The sequence below is a fragment of the Pleurodeles waltl genome, chromosome 2_2 (genome assembly GCF_031143425.1).
Source record: "Pleurodeles waltl isolate 20211129_DDA chromosome 2_2, aPleWal1.hap1.20221129, whole genome shotgun sequence".
NCBI classification, from domain to species: Eukaryota; Metazoa; Chordata; class Amphibia; order Caudata; family Salamandridae; genus Pleurodeles; species Pleurodeles waltl.
In genome coordinates, this window is record NC_090439.1 from 640,250,877 (window position 1) to 640,267,928 (window position 17,052).

Consider the following 17,052-nt stretch of genomic DNA (forward strand, 5'->3'; position numbering starts at 1 on the left):
TATTGGTCCAGATGTCTGTGCTTAATCTAGTATGTGACTGTTAATTCAAGCTGGGTTTAATTTGCAATTTCTTACTGTAGTCTGTGTGTATTAGGATGGTGCTTCCTTGCTATTTTAAAGACTCCTACCAAAATCTGCCAGGTATTTTAAAGCAGCATTATCCCATACTCATTCAACCTCCCTGTTGGTCTTCCATTTCCTGCAGCATTTATTCTGACTCTCATAACTGCTGACTATTTGGCTCTCAAACATTTGTTCCAGCCACTGTCAGCAAAGAGAAAATACTCTTGCCCCTTGCATTCCTTGCCCTGGACTTGTAGAGGCCTGAGAATCCTTCTTACAGAATCGATTTACATGCTATGTTCTCCTTTCCCACCAATCATCGAATGTTCAAACGCCGTAAAATATAACTTGACCTGAATTTAGGCATTCACTATCAAACACTAAGTCCTACCTAGCAGGTATGCGTCCACATGTCATGCTGGTCACCAATGTGAAATCTACAAACCCATTTCAGACCACAACCTTGGTATTCCCTGTGTCTCTCAAACCTGGTTAAACTCACATTACCAATCCTTCAAAGAAGTGTTAGCCTGTCAAATTAAAAATATGAATGCGATTAGAGTACACGCTTTAATAGGAGGTATGGCAACTACTCGCAGAGAGTTGCTCCTCTGCAGATGTACCTCTTCCACTGCCTTACTTTTTTTTCTATAAATATTTATCGAACTATCTCCCATCAACAGAGTTGATCTTCACCTAAGTACAATGTATCAGGTTCTGAATCTCACTGGAGAATATTCATTTGTTCACAGAACATGTCATTGAGCCTTATGATGTCTACCAATAACATCATCCTGTGTTTAAGTTAGGTAGGGGCAGCCCAAAATACAAATATTTAATTACTCTATTAGAAAAGTCTAGCACAAGTCTTGAGTCATTCATTGCGATTTGTCTTTTAAGCTTGGTTTATGTTTAAGAAAAATCGTATTTTTTCCACATTTATACTTAATGTGCATGTGTTTGTTTATTCCAAGGGTGTGTTCCATAATGGTGCAGTTGTTTTGCTCACAACAAACTGGTGCCAGGCCTTGTGCTTGAGGCATGATGGCAGCTGCAGTGCAACCGGAAGTCACTCTGAGGAATCGTATTGGAGGGTTCACAAGATCAGCTCTGGTGTGTGCATGTTCGAAAGTGTGCGAATCCCGAGGATGTTCTTAAGGATCAAAGACACACATTGTGATGGAAGAGTAGGTGCCATCAATTTACGTTTTCTACGTGTTGTTATTTTCATTACTGTAAATTGCATTAGTGACTTCGTAACTCCTATGGAGCTCCAAAGTATTAAAAACAAACAGCAAAAATTAAAACAATTAGAAAATAAAAAAATCAACGAAGGGAGAGTTTTTTTAAAAATGGAAATGAGCAGTTATATGAATAACATATTTCATATTTAACTTCCTAGATACTGCCCTATTAATTGCAATTCCGACCAAAACTCTACATGCTGCCCAACATCCTACAAAAGATCCTGGGCCAGACATACTAAGATTTCACGCAACGCAGTGTAGCAAGGGAACTTGCTTCTCTGCGTTGGATGAAAGGAAGGCTGCATAAATGTGGCATATTTACAAAGATATGGCACATTTCTGCTGCCTCCTATCGCTGGTGCACTTATTTAGTGACTATCATATGAGAACAGAGCATCCGGAATAATGACCACAATGCTAATCGTCATTTGCAACTATAACATTCCATGAAACGTATCATGTGTCAAGGGAAACAGGGAGGGAAGGGGGAGAAGAGAAAAAGGAACAAAACAAGGATGGAACAGCACAACCGTAATATAACAACCTAATAAATGTAACACTGCCTGATTTTGAAACTGTTTACTTGAAGCGGGGACAATTTAAGTCACCTCTCCTTGTGGTTAATAGAATCCCATATGTGAAGATGCTACTTGAAATCTGCCTTCTCTCAATTGAAATGGGTGACCCACGGCTGAAAAGTCATTATGTCATCCTTCCTCTATGCCTGGCCAAAATTAAAGGTCTTCTGAGTTATCAATTTTATAGCTTTTACATGTTTAAAATTAAATGGTAGATAATTATATTTCAACCACGGCACAGGACTCCGAATCAACCTCTAATTATTAAAGAAAACATGTCTACAGTGCCATGGCTTTGTGTGTGACAGTTCTAGGGTCTTTGACAGATTGTTATACACTACAATATTGGAATGGACTACTTCTGTAACATGGATTTTTTGCTTTATGGTAACGTAAGTACATGGTGTTGTTCTGCTTAGCTTCAAACCAAGAGGGATCAAGGCTAAAGAATGCAAAGAATGCATCACTCTTAGTCTGAGTAATGAGTTTGTTAAGGCACTTCCCAGGGCTCAAACAAAAGTATACAAAAATATTAATGTGAGCATTTAACTTAAATGCAGCAAAACACGTGCAACTACTAAAAGAATCACAGCAGTTGAATAATAATGATCATAAAAAATGCAATATATCAACAATGTATATGTATGCAGTGAATATATATATCTATGTGCATATATATATATGTCTATACATATATATGCAAGCCCATAGCAAAGCTAGATAAATAATAATTAAAAATGCATCACCATATGGATCGGATCCAATGTCATTGTTGTCCTTGCCAACGTTAAGCTCTGGAACTCTGGACAGCTGAGACAGGAGAAGTTTTCCCCAATGGGACTCTGATTTTTCATAGCAATGGGTCAACCCTCAGAAATGAATTCCTTTTGCCTCAATGCCAGGTTTCCCCCACCTTATATACCTTAAACAAACTCAAGAAGAAGGTTCTGGTAACTTCCGCCCTACCTTCGAATACGTTGTAAAATTCAAGCACTGGCTGTACTTGGCCATTGCTGAAACACACAAAAGGATTGGCCAGATCCCAATGTCCATTTCCAAGACTGAGCCGTACCCTTCTCTGCTATAAACATTCTCATCCTTGTACACTCTGCAGTGCATCCCCAATGTTATGTTCCCTTCCCTGTTCAAAAAAGCGAAAACCTGTTCAATGTAGAGAACAAACTATGCGTGGAAAAATACCTGTGCCAGTGATGTGCCGGCATTCGAAGCTAAGCTAAGCATAAAATGGAGTCAGTGGTCAAGAGGAAATTGGTGTTTAAATGAAGATAACATTACAGGTGTGTATATTTTTAGGTCAATGTAACTTTTGTTTCCATAGTTGATTGTTTTGACATCTACATTAAAAAGCTTCTGTTCGGCTATTGCCATTTTGCTTTTACTTTTGAGCATTTTTTCTGCGTATGACAGCTGCTCTTTAAATTGTGTGAGGGAGCACATTAATGTTCTCAGGTTTTCTACCACTAAACTCTATGCTCTTGGTGCATTTCTCAGTAGTAGAACTTAAGGGTGGTACAATCTTACTGTTGCACGAGAAAGGCATAATGATACCACATAACAGTGGAGTCGTTCAGCAGTTGGAGAATAGGAGATTGTTTGAGTCATAGTGAATTTATCATTAGTAGGGTTGAATGGTTTCATTGGTGAGAAGCAGGGCCCTTTTTGAGTTTGTGTTTCTTTTTAGGGTCAAGCACGCAAGCGCTCTTGCCCCTGTTGTAATCTCCCCGTGGGCTTTTAACCATGCCCAGGTCGCGCCCATCAGTTTTGTAGGTTCGTGGGCTTGCCTTTTAAAATTCGCTGGATTTCATTTGTGAAAGGCCTGCCTACGTCATGCCTTTTCCGGTGTTTAGCCCTCCTTGAGAGCACCGGTAAACTACTGAAAACATACGAGGCTCCATGTTTTTCACATGGCTTCTGGACTACTTTTTCTTTATATTTCCTATGCAGCGCGACATTGACCCTGTGACATAGATAATTGCATAGCTGCTGATTCGTAATAGATTTTATTAGCAAAGTTAATTAAAACCAACGCTAATCACATAATCGTGCCAAGTAATCACTTGCACATGCTCTTAAGTTAAACTTTTAAGTACACACAATATAAAATTCCACAATGGTTAATATTGATTTTATTTTTGCATTTGATTACGTACTGTATAAAGAGGTCATAATACTAAGTCTTTTTCTTAAAATATTAGGATAAAAACGGGATCTTAAGGCTAAGCACTCGCTTGCAGCCATAGATAAAGTGACAGTGCATCCTAGTTACTAAGGTAAAATACAATCAATTTCAAAGAGGCATATAAAGCATATTAAAACTAGTATGTCAATCTTAACAGCTTAAAACCTTAAAACTCCCCCACAGTGCAAGCTAATCCTTCAACTCTAAAAGTTGGCTTTGTTTTCTCCATCCACCCAATACACTAAGGTTTACCATTTGAGTACTCATTAAAGTGGACCCGTAAATCTTTACAGCAACTATGCCATTCAGTTGTTATCTATGTTCTATTTTCTCAACTATTTTCACCATTTCTTTGTGGGTCTGCACCATGAATTTAGTCCCCCGACAATAAAAGTGCATTGAGGTGCCACTTAACCATCTAATAATGGCTGGCCTACATGAGCATATATTCAGTGACCTAAGAATGTATTTCAAGTACTTTACCCTATATTTGGACAGTGCCAGACACACAGAAAAAACATGAACAAGTGACTCTTGTTTATACCCACAAAGGCGTCAAGATTGTGACTGTGATTGCTGTCTCCATGAAGGGACCATTTCTTTAGTTTCCATCATGCCAAAACGCAATAGCATAAATTTATGTTTCAAAGACTGTGTGAATGGTACTGCTAGATATTCCTGAGCCTGTAAAGTTTTGTATGATGATAATATGGTCAAGGCATGTTGTCTTGTGGAGAGCATGTTTTTTTCTGAAATTAAGGACCATAATGGAGTGGCAGCGTTTGTCCTCCAGTAAAACTCCACTTTACCCAGGCTTGTGTCCCATGCATCTTGCAAGCCTAGTTCAGTTATAGAAATGTTTAGCTGATGACCCGATAAGCCTTTATCATTACAACGCGGTTGCACCTCAATTTCAATCCCGCATAGGTTGTTGGTGGCACCGGTCTCTGATGCTCGCCGTCTCCAACAGAATTTAATATAAACACATTTACTCTGCTGCTCATAGTTTTTCAGACCAAATTCTAAGCATACCTGAGCTGGTGAGTCTGAACGTGGAATCTAGAACACTGTTTTCTAGGCCTTTGTTTGAATTCGGTTGAGAAAAGCTGTTTTCTTACCCAGCATTATTTCGGCCCCATAAGTGACTGTTGGCATTAGCCGTGCTGACATTATAGAGAGCAGATGGTTATATGATGGGCAACTCAGTTTCTGTTTTAATATCTTGAATCTGTAGGTAAAGGATTGGGCCTTTGCTTGAACAGCAGCGAGCTAAGGTTTGAAGGTCAAATGATGATCTGCTGATACGTTTGACTGCAAGCATACTTCTGTTTCCTTTTGTGTGCCCCATCACGCCATGCTCATGCCGTGGTGCTTTAAATCGGCTCGCTTATGTAAAACTGTATTACTTTTCATTTTCAATTTATGTGGCAAGAAAAATCCAGTTAGGACTTTACAATGCTAATAGCTCTAAGTCGAACAAATGCAAGACCCATTGCTTTGCAAATGCTTGTTAATGGATTATTAATAATATTCTGCTTGATTTGTTAGATAATGCTTAATGTATGGGGTCTGGGAAGTGCCCTATTTTGATTTTTTGAAAGATACCTCTTTCTGTGTGTTAAAATATGGAGCATGATTTAGACTTTGGCGGAGAGGGTACTCAGTCGCAAAGGTGACAGAGAACCCCCTTTGTGAAAGTGAAGAGGCCCCCCCACCTCATTTAGAGTCAGATGGGACTACTCCATGTTTACCACTTAAATACACCACAAACATAAACAATGAGTCCCATGGAAAGGGGGTTAATTATTATTTTTTTGTTTTCAAAAAGAAAATCCTACTTTGGGATTTTCTTTTTGAAAATAAAAAAGGTTGAAAGTTTGACGTACGGCTCTGTCATGTTGACAGAGCTGTCGATCAGACTGTTAAAGCACTTACAGGAATCACTGTGATGATGATTCCTGTAAATGCAAGAGATGTCCTCTGGGCCTGCAGATATCCTTAAAGTTAGTGTGCAGAATACTGTCGTCATGGCAGGAATAAAGTACTCCACCATGGCAACAGTACTAAATCTGCCCGCCAAACTCTAAATCAGGCCCTTTATCTGCTTAGGTTTGATATTGGTTGTAATTTATTTATTTTATCTTTTAGTATGACATCTGATTACCCTAGTTCTTGTTATCTAGTGTTCACATGTTTTAGGTGATAAGTAATGTGGGGGGTGGTTCACTTGAGATGGTTTTGGGTGATTAGTGGGTATGTGGTGTCACAATGGTGGTCATGTACAATGGAAGATATGTTGTAAATTGTTTATTTTTCTCTCCCTGCTCTGTGTTGCCGTTGTGCTCATTGGGAGATGTGTTATGGCACCTTCGTCTGATGTTAATCCTGGGTTGTAATGTCACGGCATAGAGTTTGAGTGAGGGTTAAATGGGTGGGGAGTGGACAGAAAAAGCTAAAGGGAGATTGTGTGATAATGTCTTTTAAATCTCTGCACCTGGTGGAAAGCATATTAAATAGAGTGGGCTCTTCAATCAATCAACCAATCAGTGTATTTGTAGAGCGCACTACCACCCGTGAGGGTCTCAAGGCGCTGAGGGTGGGGCAGGGTGCTGCTACTGCTCAAATAGCCAGGTTTTGAGCCGCTTCTTGAAATTCAGCAGGTCTTCGGTCTGTCGTAGGGGGAAGGGAAGGGTGTTCCAGGTCTTGGCGGAGAGGTGGGAGAAGGATCTGCCTCCGGTAGTCGCTCTTCGGATGCGGGGGACGGTGGCGAGGTCGGCTGAGCGGAGTACGCGGGACGGAGTGTAGATGGTGAGTCGTCTGTTGAGGTAGGCTGGACCGGTGTTGTGGAGCGCCTTGTGTGCGTGGGTGAGGAGCTTGAAGGTTATCCTTTTGTTGACGGGGAGCCAGTGCAGGTCTCTCAGAAGGGGAGTGATGTGGCTGTGGCGGTGGGCAACGAGGATCAGGCGTGCGGAGGCGTTTTATATGCGTTGCAGTCGTTTGAGGAGTTTGGCCGGGGCACCTGCATAGAGGGTGTTTCCGTAGTCAAGTTTGCTGCTGACAAGGGCTTGGGTGACTGTTCTTCTTGTATCTGTGGGGATCCATCTGTAGATCTTGCGGAGCATGCAGAGGGTGTTGAAGCAGGTTGAGGAGACGGCGCTGACTTGCTTGGTCATGGAGAGTGTTGAGTCGAGGATGATGCCCAGGTTGCGTGCATGGTTGGTGGGTGTTGGGGCTGCTCCCAGAGTGGTCGGCCACCAGAAGTCGTCCCAGGCTGAGGGGTTGGCGCCGAAGATGAGGACCTCCGTCGCAGGGAGTCGTAGTTCAAAGTTTCCGACAGGTTTATTTGGAGGCCTGTAGGTCTGAGGTGAACCAGCTGGCTCTCTTGTTGGCACCTCTATTCGAAGGTTTATTGAACGGGGCGCGAGTGTTGGCACAGTCGTCGATCCAGCACCAGAGGTTGCAGGCTGCGAGGTCGGGATTGGTGGGTGGTTTTCGGGCGAGGCTGGTGTTCAGCTGGTCTTGGCTGATTTTGCTTCAGTTGCAGTGGGGGGTCTGTTGGGTGCGGTGGTACGAGGTGGGTTTCTGGAAGGTGAAGTGGATGCAGCGGTGGTCAGTCCATGGGAATTCGGTGGTATGGTTGAAGGTGACGTGGGGGCTAGCGGAGAAGACAGGGTCCAGCATGTGGCCAGCGGAGTGTGTTGGGGTAGTGACGAGTTGTCTGAGTCCGATGGAGGCGAGGTTGTCCATTAGGGTGGTGGTGTTGGGGTCGTTGTTTTTGTCGGCGATGGAGTAGCAGAACTGAGGCCGAGGTCCGGGGGGTCTGTAAATGAGGGTTCCTCTGAGGGTGGTGTTGGGGTTGTTGTGGATCTGGAAGTGCAGGTGTTCGGTGGTGCTGAGGGTGTCGTCGGTATAGGTCGTGACCCTGATGGTGTTCTTGTGGACAATGGCAATTTCGCCTCCGACTCCATTGCTGCGATCCCTGTGGGTGATCTTCTGGCCATCCGGAATGGCTCGGGCAATGTCTGGGGCAGAGGAGGCTTTCATCCCGGTCTCCGTCAGGAAGGCGACGTCCGGGGTGGAGGTGTCGAGCAGGTCCCAGAGTTCGTGTTTGCGTGCGGAGCGGGTGTTAAGTAGGATGCATCAGAGGTAGTTGCGGTCAGGCTCGGCAGGAGGTTTGGTGATTTGGAGGGTGGTGAGGCCACAGTTCCGGCTGGTGAAGGGTCCCTGGGTGTGCTTAGGGGAGGCCAGTAAGCAGGCGTGTGCTTGTCCGGTGTTGAGTGCGCGGAGGGTTCTGGCGGTGTAATGGCGTTGCTGGCCGTGCTGGTCTTGGGGACCAGGGGTCCTGGCGCTGGGCGCGGACGGGTGCAGACGGGCTTGCCTTAGGCGTGCCTTTGGCGTGCCAGCGGCACATCCCCACAGCTGCTGCCATATGAGGGAGGTGGGAGGGAGTAGCAGCAGGGAGGAGGGAGGGGACAGCGAATGGGAGAGCCGGGGGGAGGGGCCGCAGGGACGCAGCGGGGGAAGAGGGATATTGAAGTGGAGGGAGGGGGGTGGGTCCGCAGGGACGCAGCGGTGGGAAGAGGGAAATTAAAGTGGAGGGAGAGGGGCAGGGCCATAGGGACGCAGCGGCAGGTGGCAAAAAAAAAAAACAAAGAACAAGGGAACATGGAGCAGAGGCAGCACCAGCATGCGGTGCAGGGGAGCGACCTGCCTGAAGCAGGGTCAATGGTCACTCCACTCACTGCGCAGCGGCTGCCATGTGAGGGGAGGTGGGAGGGAGTGGCAGCAGGGAGGAGGGAGGGGACAGCGAATAGGAGATCAGGGGGGCAGGGCTGCAGGGACACAGCGGCGGGAAGAGGGAAATTGAAGTGGAGGGAGGGGGCGGGCCGCAAGGACGCAGCAGCAGGAAGAGGGAAATTGAAGTGGAGGGAGGGGCGGAGCCGCAGGGACGCAGCGGCAGGGGCTGAAAAAAAAACCAAAGAACAAGGGAACCTGGAGCAGAGGCAGCACCAGCACGTGGTCAGGGGAGCTACCTGCCTGAAGCAGGGTCAAGGGTCGCTCCCCTCACTGCGCAGCGGCTGCCAGATGAGGGGAGGTGGGAGGGAGTGGCAGCAGGGTGGAGGGAGGGGACAGCGAATGGGAGAGCAGGGGGGGCGGGCTGCAGGGACGCAGCGCGGGAAGAGGGAAATTGAAGTGGAGGGAGGGGGGCGGGCCGCAGGGACGCAGCCACGGGAAGAGGGAAATTGAAGTGGAGGGAGGGGGCGGGGCCACAGGGACGCAGCGGCAGGGGCTGCAAAAAAAAAAAAAGAACAAGGGAACCTGGAGCAGAGGCAGCACCGGCACACGGTGCAGGGGAGCGACCTGCCTGAAGCAGGGTCAAGGGTTGCTCCCCTCACTGCGCAGTGGCTGCCATATGAGGGGAGGTGGGAGGGAGTGGAAGCAGGGAGGAGGGAGGGGACAGCGAATGGGAGAGCAGGGGGTGGGGCCTCAGGGATGCAGCGGTGGGAAGGGCGTAATTGAAGTGGAGGGAGGGGGGCTCGGCGCAGGGATGCAGGGGTCGGGAAAAAAAACCAAGGAGCAAGGGTACCTGGAGCAGAGGCAGCACTGGCACACGGTGCAGGGGAGCGACCTGCCTAAAGCAGGGTCAAGGGTCGCTCTTGGGAGTTGAAGCCAAACTGCATACCGGTACTGCCCCTTGGAGTCTTCTATCAACCTAACAGAGTATGGGAAGCCCCTATCCATTCCTCTAGACCAGGTACAAGCATCCCCCCGCTGGGTTACCTGCATCAGCCTTATACCGAACGGGATGCCTCTATTTGTTCTACTAAACTGGGTGTTTGCCTCCCCCCGCTCACTAATAGCAAACGCTTCTCTTGTCTTGAAGGTTTAGAAGGTGTAGATTGACTGGACATAAGCACATTTACCCCACTATCCATTAGATGACGTTTCACCAAAGCCCATTAGCATTGGTGATAGGGGCCTATTAGATCCACCGTACAGTTCGCCAGACGAAGGGACATGGCCAAGGCATACCTGCCTGGAAGGTTTCCCTATTACTAGAGATACATCTGGAATGGGCACGTTATTGGTAGCATTTTGGAGTGTGGCAGGATTGCAGACGAAAGTGACAATAGCTGATTGGGATGAATTTGTAAATGGTTTTGATTTTCTTTGCTTTCAAGAGACCTTGGTAGTAACTCCAACCCACTCAAATAGCTACCGAACTTTTCACAACCCTGCGGTGCCATCGAACTCGGGGAGAGCGAAGGGGGACATTTGCACTTACATATCAAATACTGTGAATGCTTCTAGTATATTAATGGTGTCCCCACTGCCATTTTGCCAGATTGTTACCATGGTATTTTTAGCCACATGTGTGCTGGCATTGGTCAACCTTTATAATAACACTCCAAAGACGAAGGTTAATTCAGTTCTGAGACAACTAAAAAAGGATCTCAAAGCCATCAGGAATGATATTCATAAGGATGTAATAATCCTGTCGGGTGGGGATTTTAATGTAGAATTATGTACCAAGGATGCCGCCAAGATTTGTGGTTTAAGTGAAAGGGGTTCTGATGGGCCTTCACACATTATACACTCTCCCTACGGTGACCGATTGAATGAGTTTCTTTTTAATACCAATTTGGCTTTTTGCAACAAGATCTGCTCCCCTTCAGTCTATTTACTTATACATTTAATGGATTAGGGAAACATTTGGTGATAGACTATATAGTAATAACAAATAGACATGCTGCAAGGGTTGGAAATTGTATTACCCACCCCATTGCATATAGCGGCCATTACCTTTTAAGCATCAAATTGGATCTTTTGTCCAATAATGGGATAGCCCAGGTGGTACAGTTAAATCCCTGTATGGTGGGTGATATGGAAATCGCAAGGCAAAATAGGTACGCTTTGAGATGTCTCAGATTGATTCCCAGGAGTTTTTTAAAAAGCTAATCTGTCTTAATAAACAGCTTTTTGAACAATGTCTGGAGATGGACTCTAGCGCAGGAGATCTTAGCTGGTTTCCAGAGCATTGTCGGGGCATTAAGGAGGGTCTGCCTCCAGTAGAGGTAAAAATACTAAGAAAAAGGGATGGTTTGATGGAGCATGTACTAAGGTTTATAACATCTTGAAATCAGCACTTCATAATAGCCCAATGCTGCCTTAATGAGATCCGAGCTGCCAGGAAAAAACATAATTATGTTCTATGACAGAGGAAACAAGTACTGAAAGAAGAATTGTGGGATAAACTTCAAGAAACTAACCTCAGTAAAAACTCAGCCTCTTTCTGGTGTGTAATTAATTCACCTTATTTTAGGCCTGATAATGTACCGCACCTGGAAAGTGCAATTAGTGAGGCTGATTAGATGTTACATTTTACGGCTATCTATTCTTGCCCCACGGACTGGCTAAGTTCAGGCGTTGGCAGACTTTCTAGCCGTGGTTCCCTTGTCTCTGTTAATCTTCCAATCAACCTGGAATTCACTTTAGAGGACCTTATCATAGTTGTAAACGTGAGCAAGGGTGGGAAGGTGCCAGGCTCTAATCTTATCCCTATAGATTTATTTGAAGCTCATACCAGCCTTTGGGGACCTCTGTTTACTCAAGTGTTAAGCCTGCTCTAAAATTGGCTTACTGGAATCTTGTTTCGGAAGCCCTAATAGTGCCAATATTTAAAAAGGGGGATAGTCATAGTCCAGCTTGCTAACAGGATTGCGCCGAAGAAAATAATGTGGTATCTGACCTACAGTATGGGTTTCGCAAAGGGGTGGGGACCATTGAGCAGGGCCTTAACCTAAAGATGCTGGTTGAGAAATATTGTATAATCAGAGAAGGGAGATTATATTTGGCCTTTGTTGATTTGTCAGCCACGTTTGACTGTGTAATCCACAGTAAATTGTGGATTATAATGAAGAAACTAAGGGTGGATCCAGCTCTCATAGATTTTATCCGGCAAATGTATGAGGGTAGGAGGGCTAGAGACCGGTGTGGATTACAGGGTGAGTGTACCCAGTCATTTAGAATAGAGAGGGGGGCATCACTTGTTCTTTTTGCATTTGTCTCCCCAAGTAGGAAGGGTATGCCCAGACGTGGCTCCATTGCTCCCCATGCCACTGGAATCAAGCTAGCCTGGCTGATGAAGTGTGATACCCTGAAACCGGTCCCAGGATGCTTGTTTCCGGTCCAGGGAGGACTTGGATTGGCAGTTAGGGCCAGACTGTTCCCACGAGGAACAGGGTCAAGATTGATTTGCATAGGGCTGGGTCCAAACTGGGGTGGCATGGTGAGCAAAATAATGATGGATTAAACCCAGATCTGTGACTGGGGGTGAGTGTTTGCATTGTTCAGCACTCAATCCATCATCCTTTTGTGTCACCCTTAGTACCCCAGCAGCTAATACATTTTTTTGCATCTTATATGGAGGAGCTAGGATTATTAGTCAATCAGAGCAAGACTTTCGCAATGAGGTGTGAAAAGGCGTTACCAAACTCTCATAGTCCTACGATAAATGGAATCCAGATTGATTATGTTAAGTCGTTCTCATACCTGGGGGTTATGTTTGACCACGATGGCTCTTGGTCAACGGCTTTCAAGACAAGGGGGCTACACTTCCAGAGAGCTATTCCGGTATTGTGTAGTTTTGCAAGTAAGCTTAGGGAAAACCCCCTTAGGGTATTATTAACAGTATACAAAGCTAAATGTGTGTCTACTGCCCTGTAGGTGGCAGGCCTGTGGGGCTACACAAACAGCGATCCTTTGCAGATTGCCGAAAACACCTTTTTGAAGTACCTGCTTTCTCTTCCGCTGAGCAATTCATCTTTCGTTTGCCATGCTGAGTTAGGGGTTTCTTTTATCTCAAGTTTAGTTAAGATCCAGACGATTCTGCTGTGGCATAAGATATGGTCTTCTGAGCATACCAAACTGATTCAAGAAATTATTGTTGATTGCCTTAGCTCCAGCCAAGCAGGAAGAGTACTGTGGTTACAATACATAAAGAACTTCCTGACCAATTTGGGGCACCAAGATTATTTCCTCAGACCTGAAATGCTAAAGTCAGCCTCAAAGAAATCCCTGAAGCAGGAATGTTTGAACCACCGTGAAGAGCTGAGGTTATCTGTTGAGCTGCTCAAACCAAGTGTGGTAAAAAATCAGTTGATTTTAAACTCATTCGGCATGCAATTGTATCTCACCGAAGTAAGTAATGATCAGCGTAGATGTGTATTGATCAGGTTTAGATTGGACATTTTTCATCACTGGGTGAGCTTCCCAACTATGAACGACTGGTCACGACCCTTGGAAAGATGCCCGTGTGATAATGTGTCTGATCAAACACCTTTCATGTAATTCTTTTTTGTAACTTGTACAACTCACAAAGTAGGAGACTTTTATTGCCGTTGTAGAAAGCTATGAATTTGGTCCACTGTCATCCAGCTTTTATGTTCTTACAATCTTTGCCGTCCATATATGTTTGTAATGTTATGTCCACATTTTTATGGGCCATTGTCAAACATAGAAAGTCGCCTCTTTTTAAGTAGAACGGGAGTTATTCTTCATCTCAGCTGTATATATTTTTATGTATTGATTTTATGCTATGCTTTTATGATTTTAACAAAAATCAAATAAAGCTGATTTTGATTTGATTTGATTTGAGTGAGGGTACACTACTCTTGTCAGAAGGTGGACAGTTTGAAGAGAGAAACAGTTAATACAAGATGTCTTCTTGTGGTGGAAACTATTGTACCAACATTTGTGTCCATTAAGCACCAATTCTACAACTGGTATAAAAATTACTTTGCATCATCTCAGTCCTTGGATTGTGTTTAAAGGTGGCAGGGTCTGTACTTCCTGGCAGACCATAGCATATCTTCTTAACACCCCTCAGCTTAATTACTGCCACAAGGCAAAGTGATTGTACTGGGTTGTGTACCCTTTGTCCAGAGAAAAGCTAGGACAGAGGATGTCATTAATACAATTACCTCACTATTAATAAGCATGCATTAGATCCATTGGGTTTGCAGAGCAAGTACTGGCTATCGGCAGGCAGGAATGAGGCAGAACCTAGCAATGATTGGGAAATTTCAAACACTATGGTTACTTTGTCATGTGAGAGTAATAACTTGCAAGGAGATTCTGGTCCAAGAAACTTGAACATGCATACATTGCAGTATGATACAATGGTGAGAATACTAGAAAATAGCTTAAAAAGAAAGACATATTTCTTGAAGAACAGTCAAAGGGAAAATAAAAAAGAGACAAATTGTCACTATGAAGACAAAATCTTCAACTTGGAGAAGGTGCTTCTCTTTGGAATGGAATCCACCAACTAGTTATTTTGTGGAACTTTGAGAGCTCAAACCTCTTCAGTGGCTGATAAACGTGGCTAAGGCCAAATAAGTCTCTACAGCATTGGACGATGCTTATGGAAGCTCACAGTGAAGGACAGAATTTCTCTGAATGGTACAGTGGACCAGTGTTCACAGGACACAAGGCATCATTTACAGCATTGATATTCACACACATTTGTTATGGGGCCAAAGGTATGGTCTGGAGTGTGGCTTAAGACCACATTTCATGGGACAAGAGGAGGGGAGAATGCACATGAAAAAGTAGGGAGGACTATAAACAAATTCGCATTTTGTGGGGTGGGAAGGGTTTCAGTACATGCCACACTCCTTATGTTCCCTAATCTATTTACAAAATGAAGATGTGATTAGTGTGTCTGAGCTGCAAATCCTCAGCCACCTCCTAGAGTTATTGTTGCTGCTCATTACACCTAATGTTGTAAAGTCAAATGTACAGATGAGCTATGGTGTTTAATGAGTACTGAGACACCAGTGGTGCGCAATTGTATCCACCAAATCCCCTACTGCCCCAAAACCCAGAGAAAAGGCCTCACAAGTTTCTGCTGTCCTTCTGCCTGTGTCAGTAAATGATGAAAGCACTTGAAAAATGCCAAATTAGGATAGCAAACATTATTTTAAAAAATGTTTGCAGAACTCCAAACAATTAAGTCAATATACTGAAGTGACCACAAACTGCCACTTTACTCCCACCAGTGGATGTGGTACAGTGATTAGGGTTCATTTATAGTGTTCAAATACTTTGACATCTAATGTAGCTTAATCACATTACCAGAATATGTTGGTAGTAAAGTCTTATTAAAAAATATATGTAAAGTCACCAACACAGTGCCATTTCCCTGTGGAAGGTATTCTGTAGAACTCACCATTAAAACCACCCTACCGCAGGTGTGGTGTAGTGAGCAAGACATAAACTGTTAAAGCAGAACATTTCGTATTTATTTCTGCCTTCTCATGTGACCAAATTGTATGCTCTTGGGCAATCCTGTTTTTTGCTGATTGTAACGGGCACACTTATCAAGAAATCACGCAGCATAGCAAGTCACCTTGTTGCACTGCGTGAAGTGGAAAGGACAGGAATGTGCTATATTTAACATATGGCACATTCCTGTCTTTTCCTAGCACTGGTGTACAATATGTTGCCTAGCATCAATGAAGGCACCCTTGCACCCATGGTGCAGTTTGGAGACAGCCCCAGTGCTACCTGCTTTGAGAAGTATTACTTTATGCAAAGGCTATCCAAAGAACAGCTATAGAATTAGATGTGAAAGGAGAAACACCCCAACCTGCCTATGAAGCTTAAGATAGTGGATTCACTTCCTTTGTCTAGAAAATGTTTACAAGAGTGTGATTGAAAACTCCTCACTGTATTCCATTTCAAAGTTCTTCATGACCAAGGAAGGGGGTTCATCACAGAGTACTTGAAGGATTGCTGAGTGACCCTGGCTGGTGTTTGCCTAACAACCAGTCCATGGGAGGGGAGGGGGCATCATCTGAAGTCTGCAAATTCTGCTGGACAAGCGGAGGATCTATCTAGTGCCTAGAAGCCTTTCTGCCTGCTGAGAGAGGGAAGGAATCTGCCTGGCCGTGTAGGAGGAGAGATTGTTCAGGAAGTGAATGCCAGCAAGAAGATGGCCTAAGAGAGTGAAGCTGGGAGCAACCCATGCTGCAGAGAGTCTCCATGTCTTTCTCTGTGGTGTCTGAGAAGGGCAAAAGACAATGCACATCTGTGCATCTACCTAACGTGGGCTACATTTACCTTGCCTTGTGCATCAATCCAAGTTAGAATTGGCCTGAGGTGGGCTACATTTACCTTGCTTTGTTTATCGACCTGGGTAGGGTCGGTAACTTGCTACTATGTGCATTGGCTGGGGTTGGTTATATCTGCCTTGCCACATGTATTGGCTTAGATTGGGGCAGCAGCTGCCTGAATGTGTGCACTGGCCAGAGGTGGTCTGTAACTGCCTCGTTATAAGCATCGGCCCGGGTTGCGCAGCAACTGCCTTTCCGTGTGTCTGCATAGACCTAGAAGAGGGATATGACTGCCAAAGGCACCTGTACAGCCACACCAGAGTCCACTGAGCAACATCCACAAGTGTAGGATGGTTGCTCTTGGTAAAGACCAGAGTTGTGCCTGACCTCTCTGGCTGCTTTTACTGAGTCAGCATGCAATTATTGTAATCCCCAATATGTTTGTGCATTTGAAGAAAGTTAATCTGCACCTGAGCCTAACTCATGCTACTACCATAGCTTGTTGAGGACAGCTGTGATAGGGTCACCCTGGTGGACAGATGCATAGAGCCAAGTGATGGGGTGTACCTCTCACACAGGATTTGTGATTAGGGATATTCGTCTGTTTTCACAATTGAATTGTGTAATTGTGGGTACAGCTATTTAATAAAAGTGATTTCTTTTTCAAAAAGACAAGCACTGGGCTAGGCATTAAAGTTATTACTCAGACCTCTCCCCAACACACCACCTCCCTGAAAAGCCTGTGACTGCATAACCTCACTCACTGCCTCAAGAGTCAAGTACAGAAAGTGTTCTACTTTGCCCAGTTTGGGGAGCCATAGCAGCAGCTATCCCACAACACCAAT

At 44.7% G+C, this 17,052-nt stretch overlaps 1 protein-coding gene across 2 annotated transcripts in view; it reads left to right on the top strand.

Annotated features, from left to right (window-relative positions):
- Positions 1-17,052, top strand: part of LOC138282511 (oxygen-regulated protein 1-like) — an 896,912-nt gene that overhangs the window by 563,408 nt on the left and 316,452 nt on the right. For both annotated transcript variants that reach the window (XM_069220189.1, XM_069220190.1), the window contains exon 15: positions 1,038-1,250. In XM_069220189.1, the coding sequence (XP_069076290.1) occupies positions 1,038-1,250 (213 nt within the window). The remainder of the gene's footprint in view (positions 1-1,037; positions 1,251-17,052) is intronic.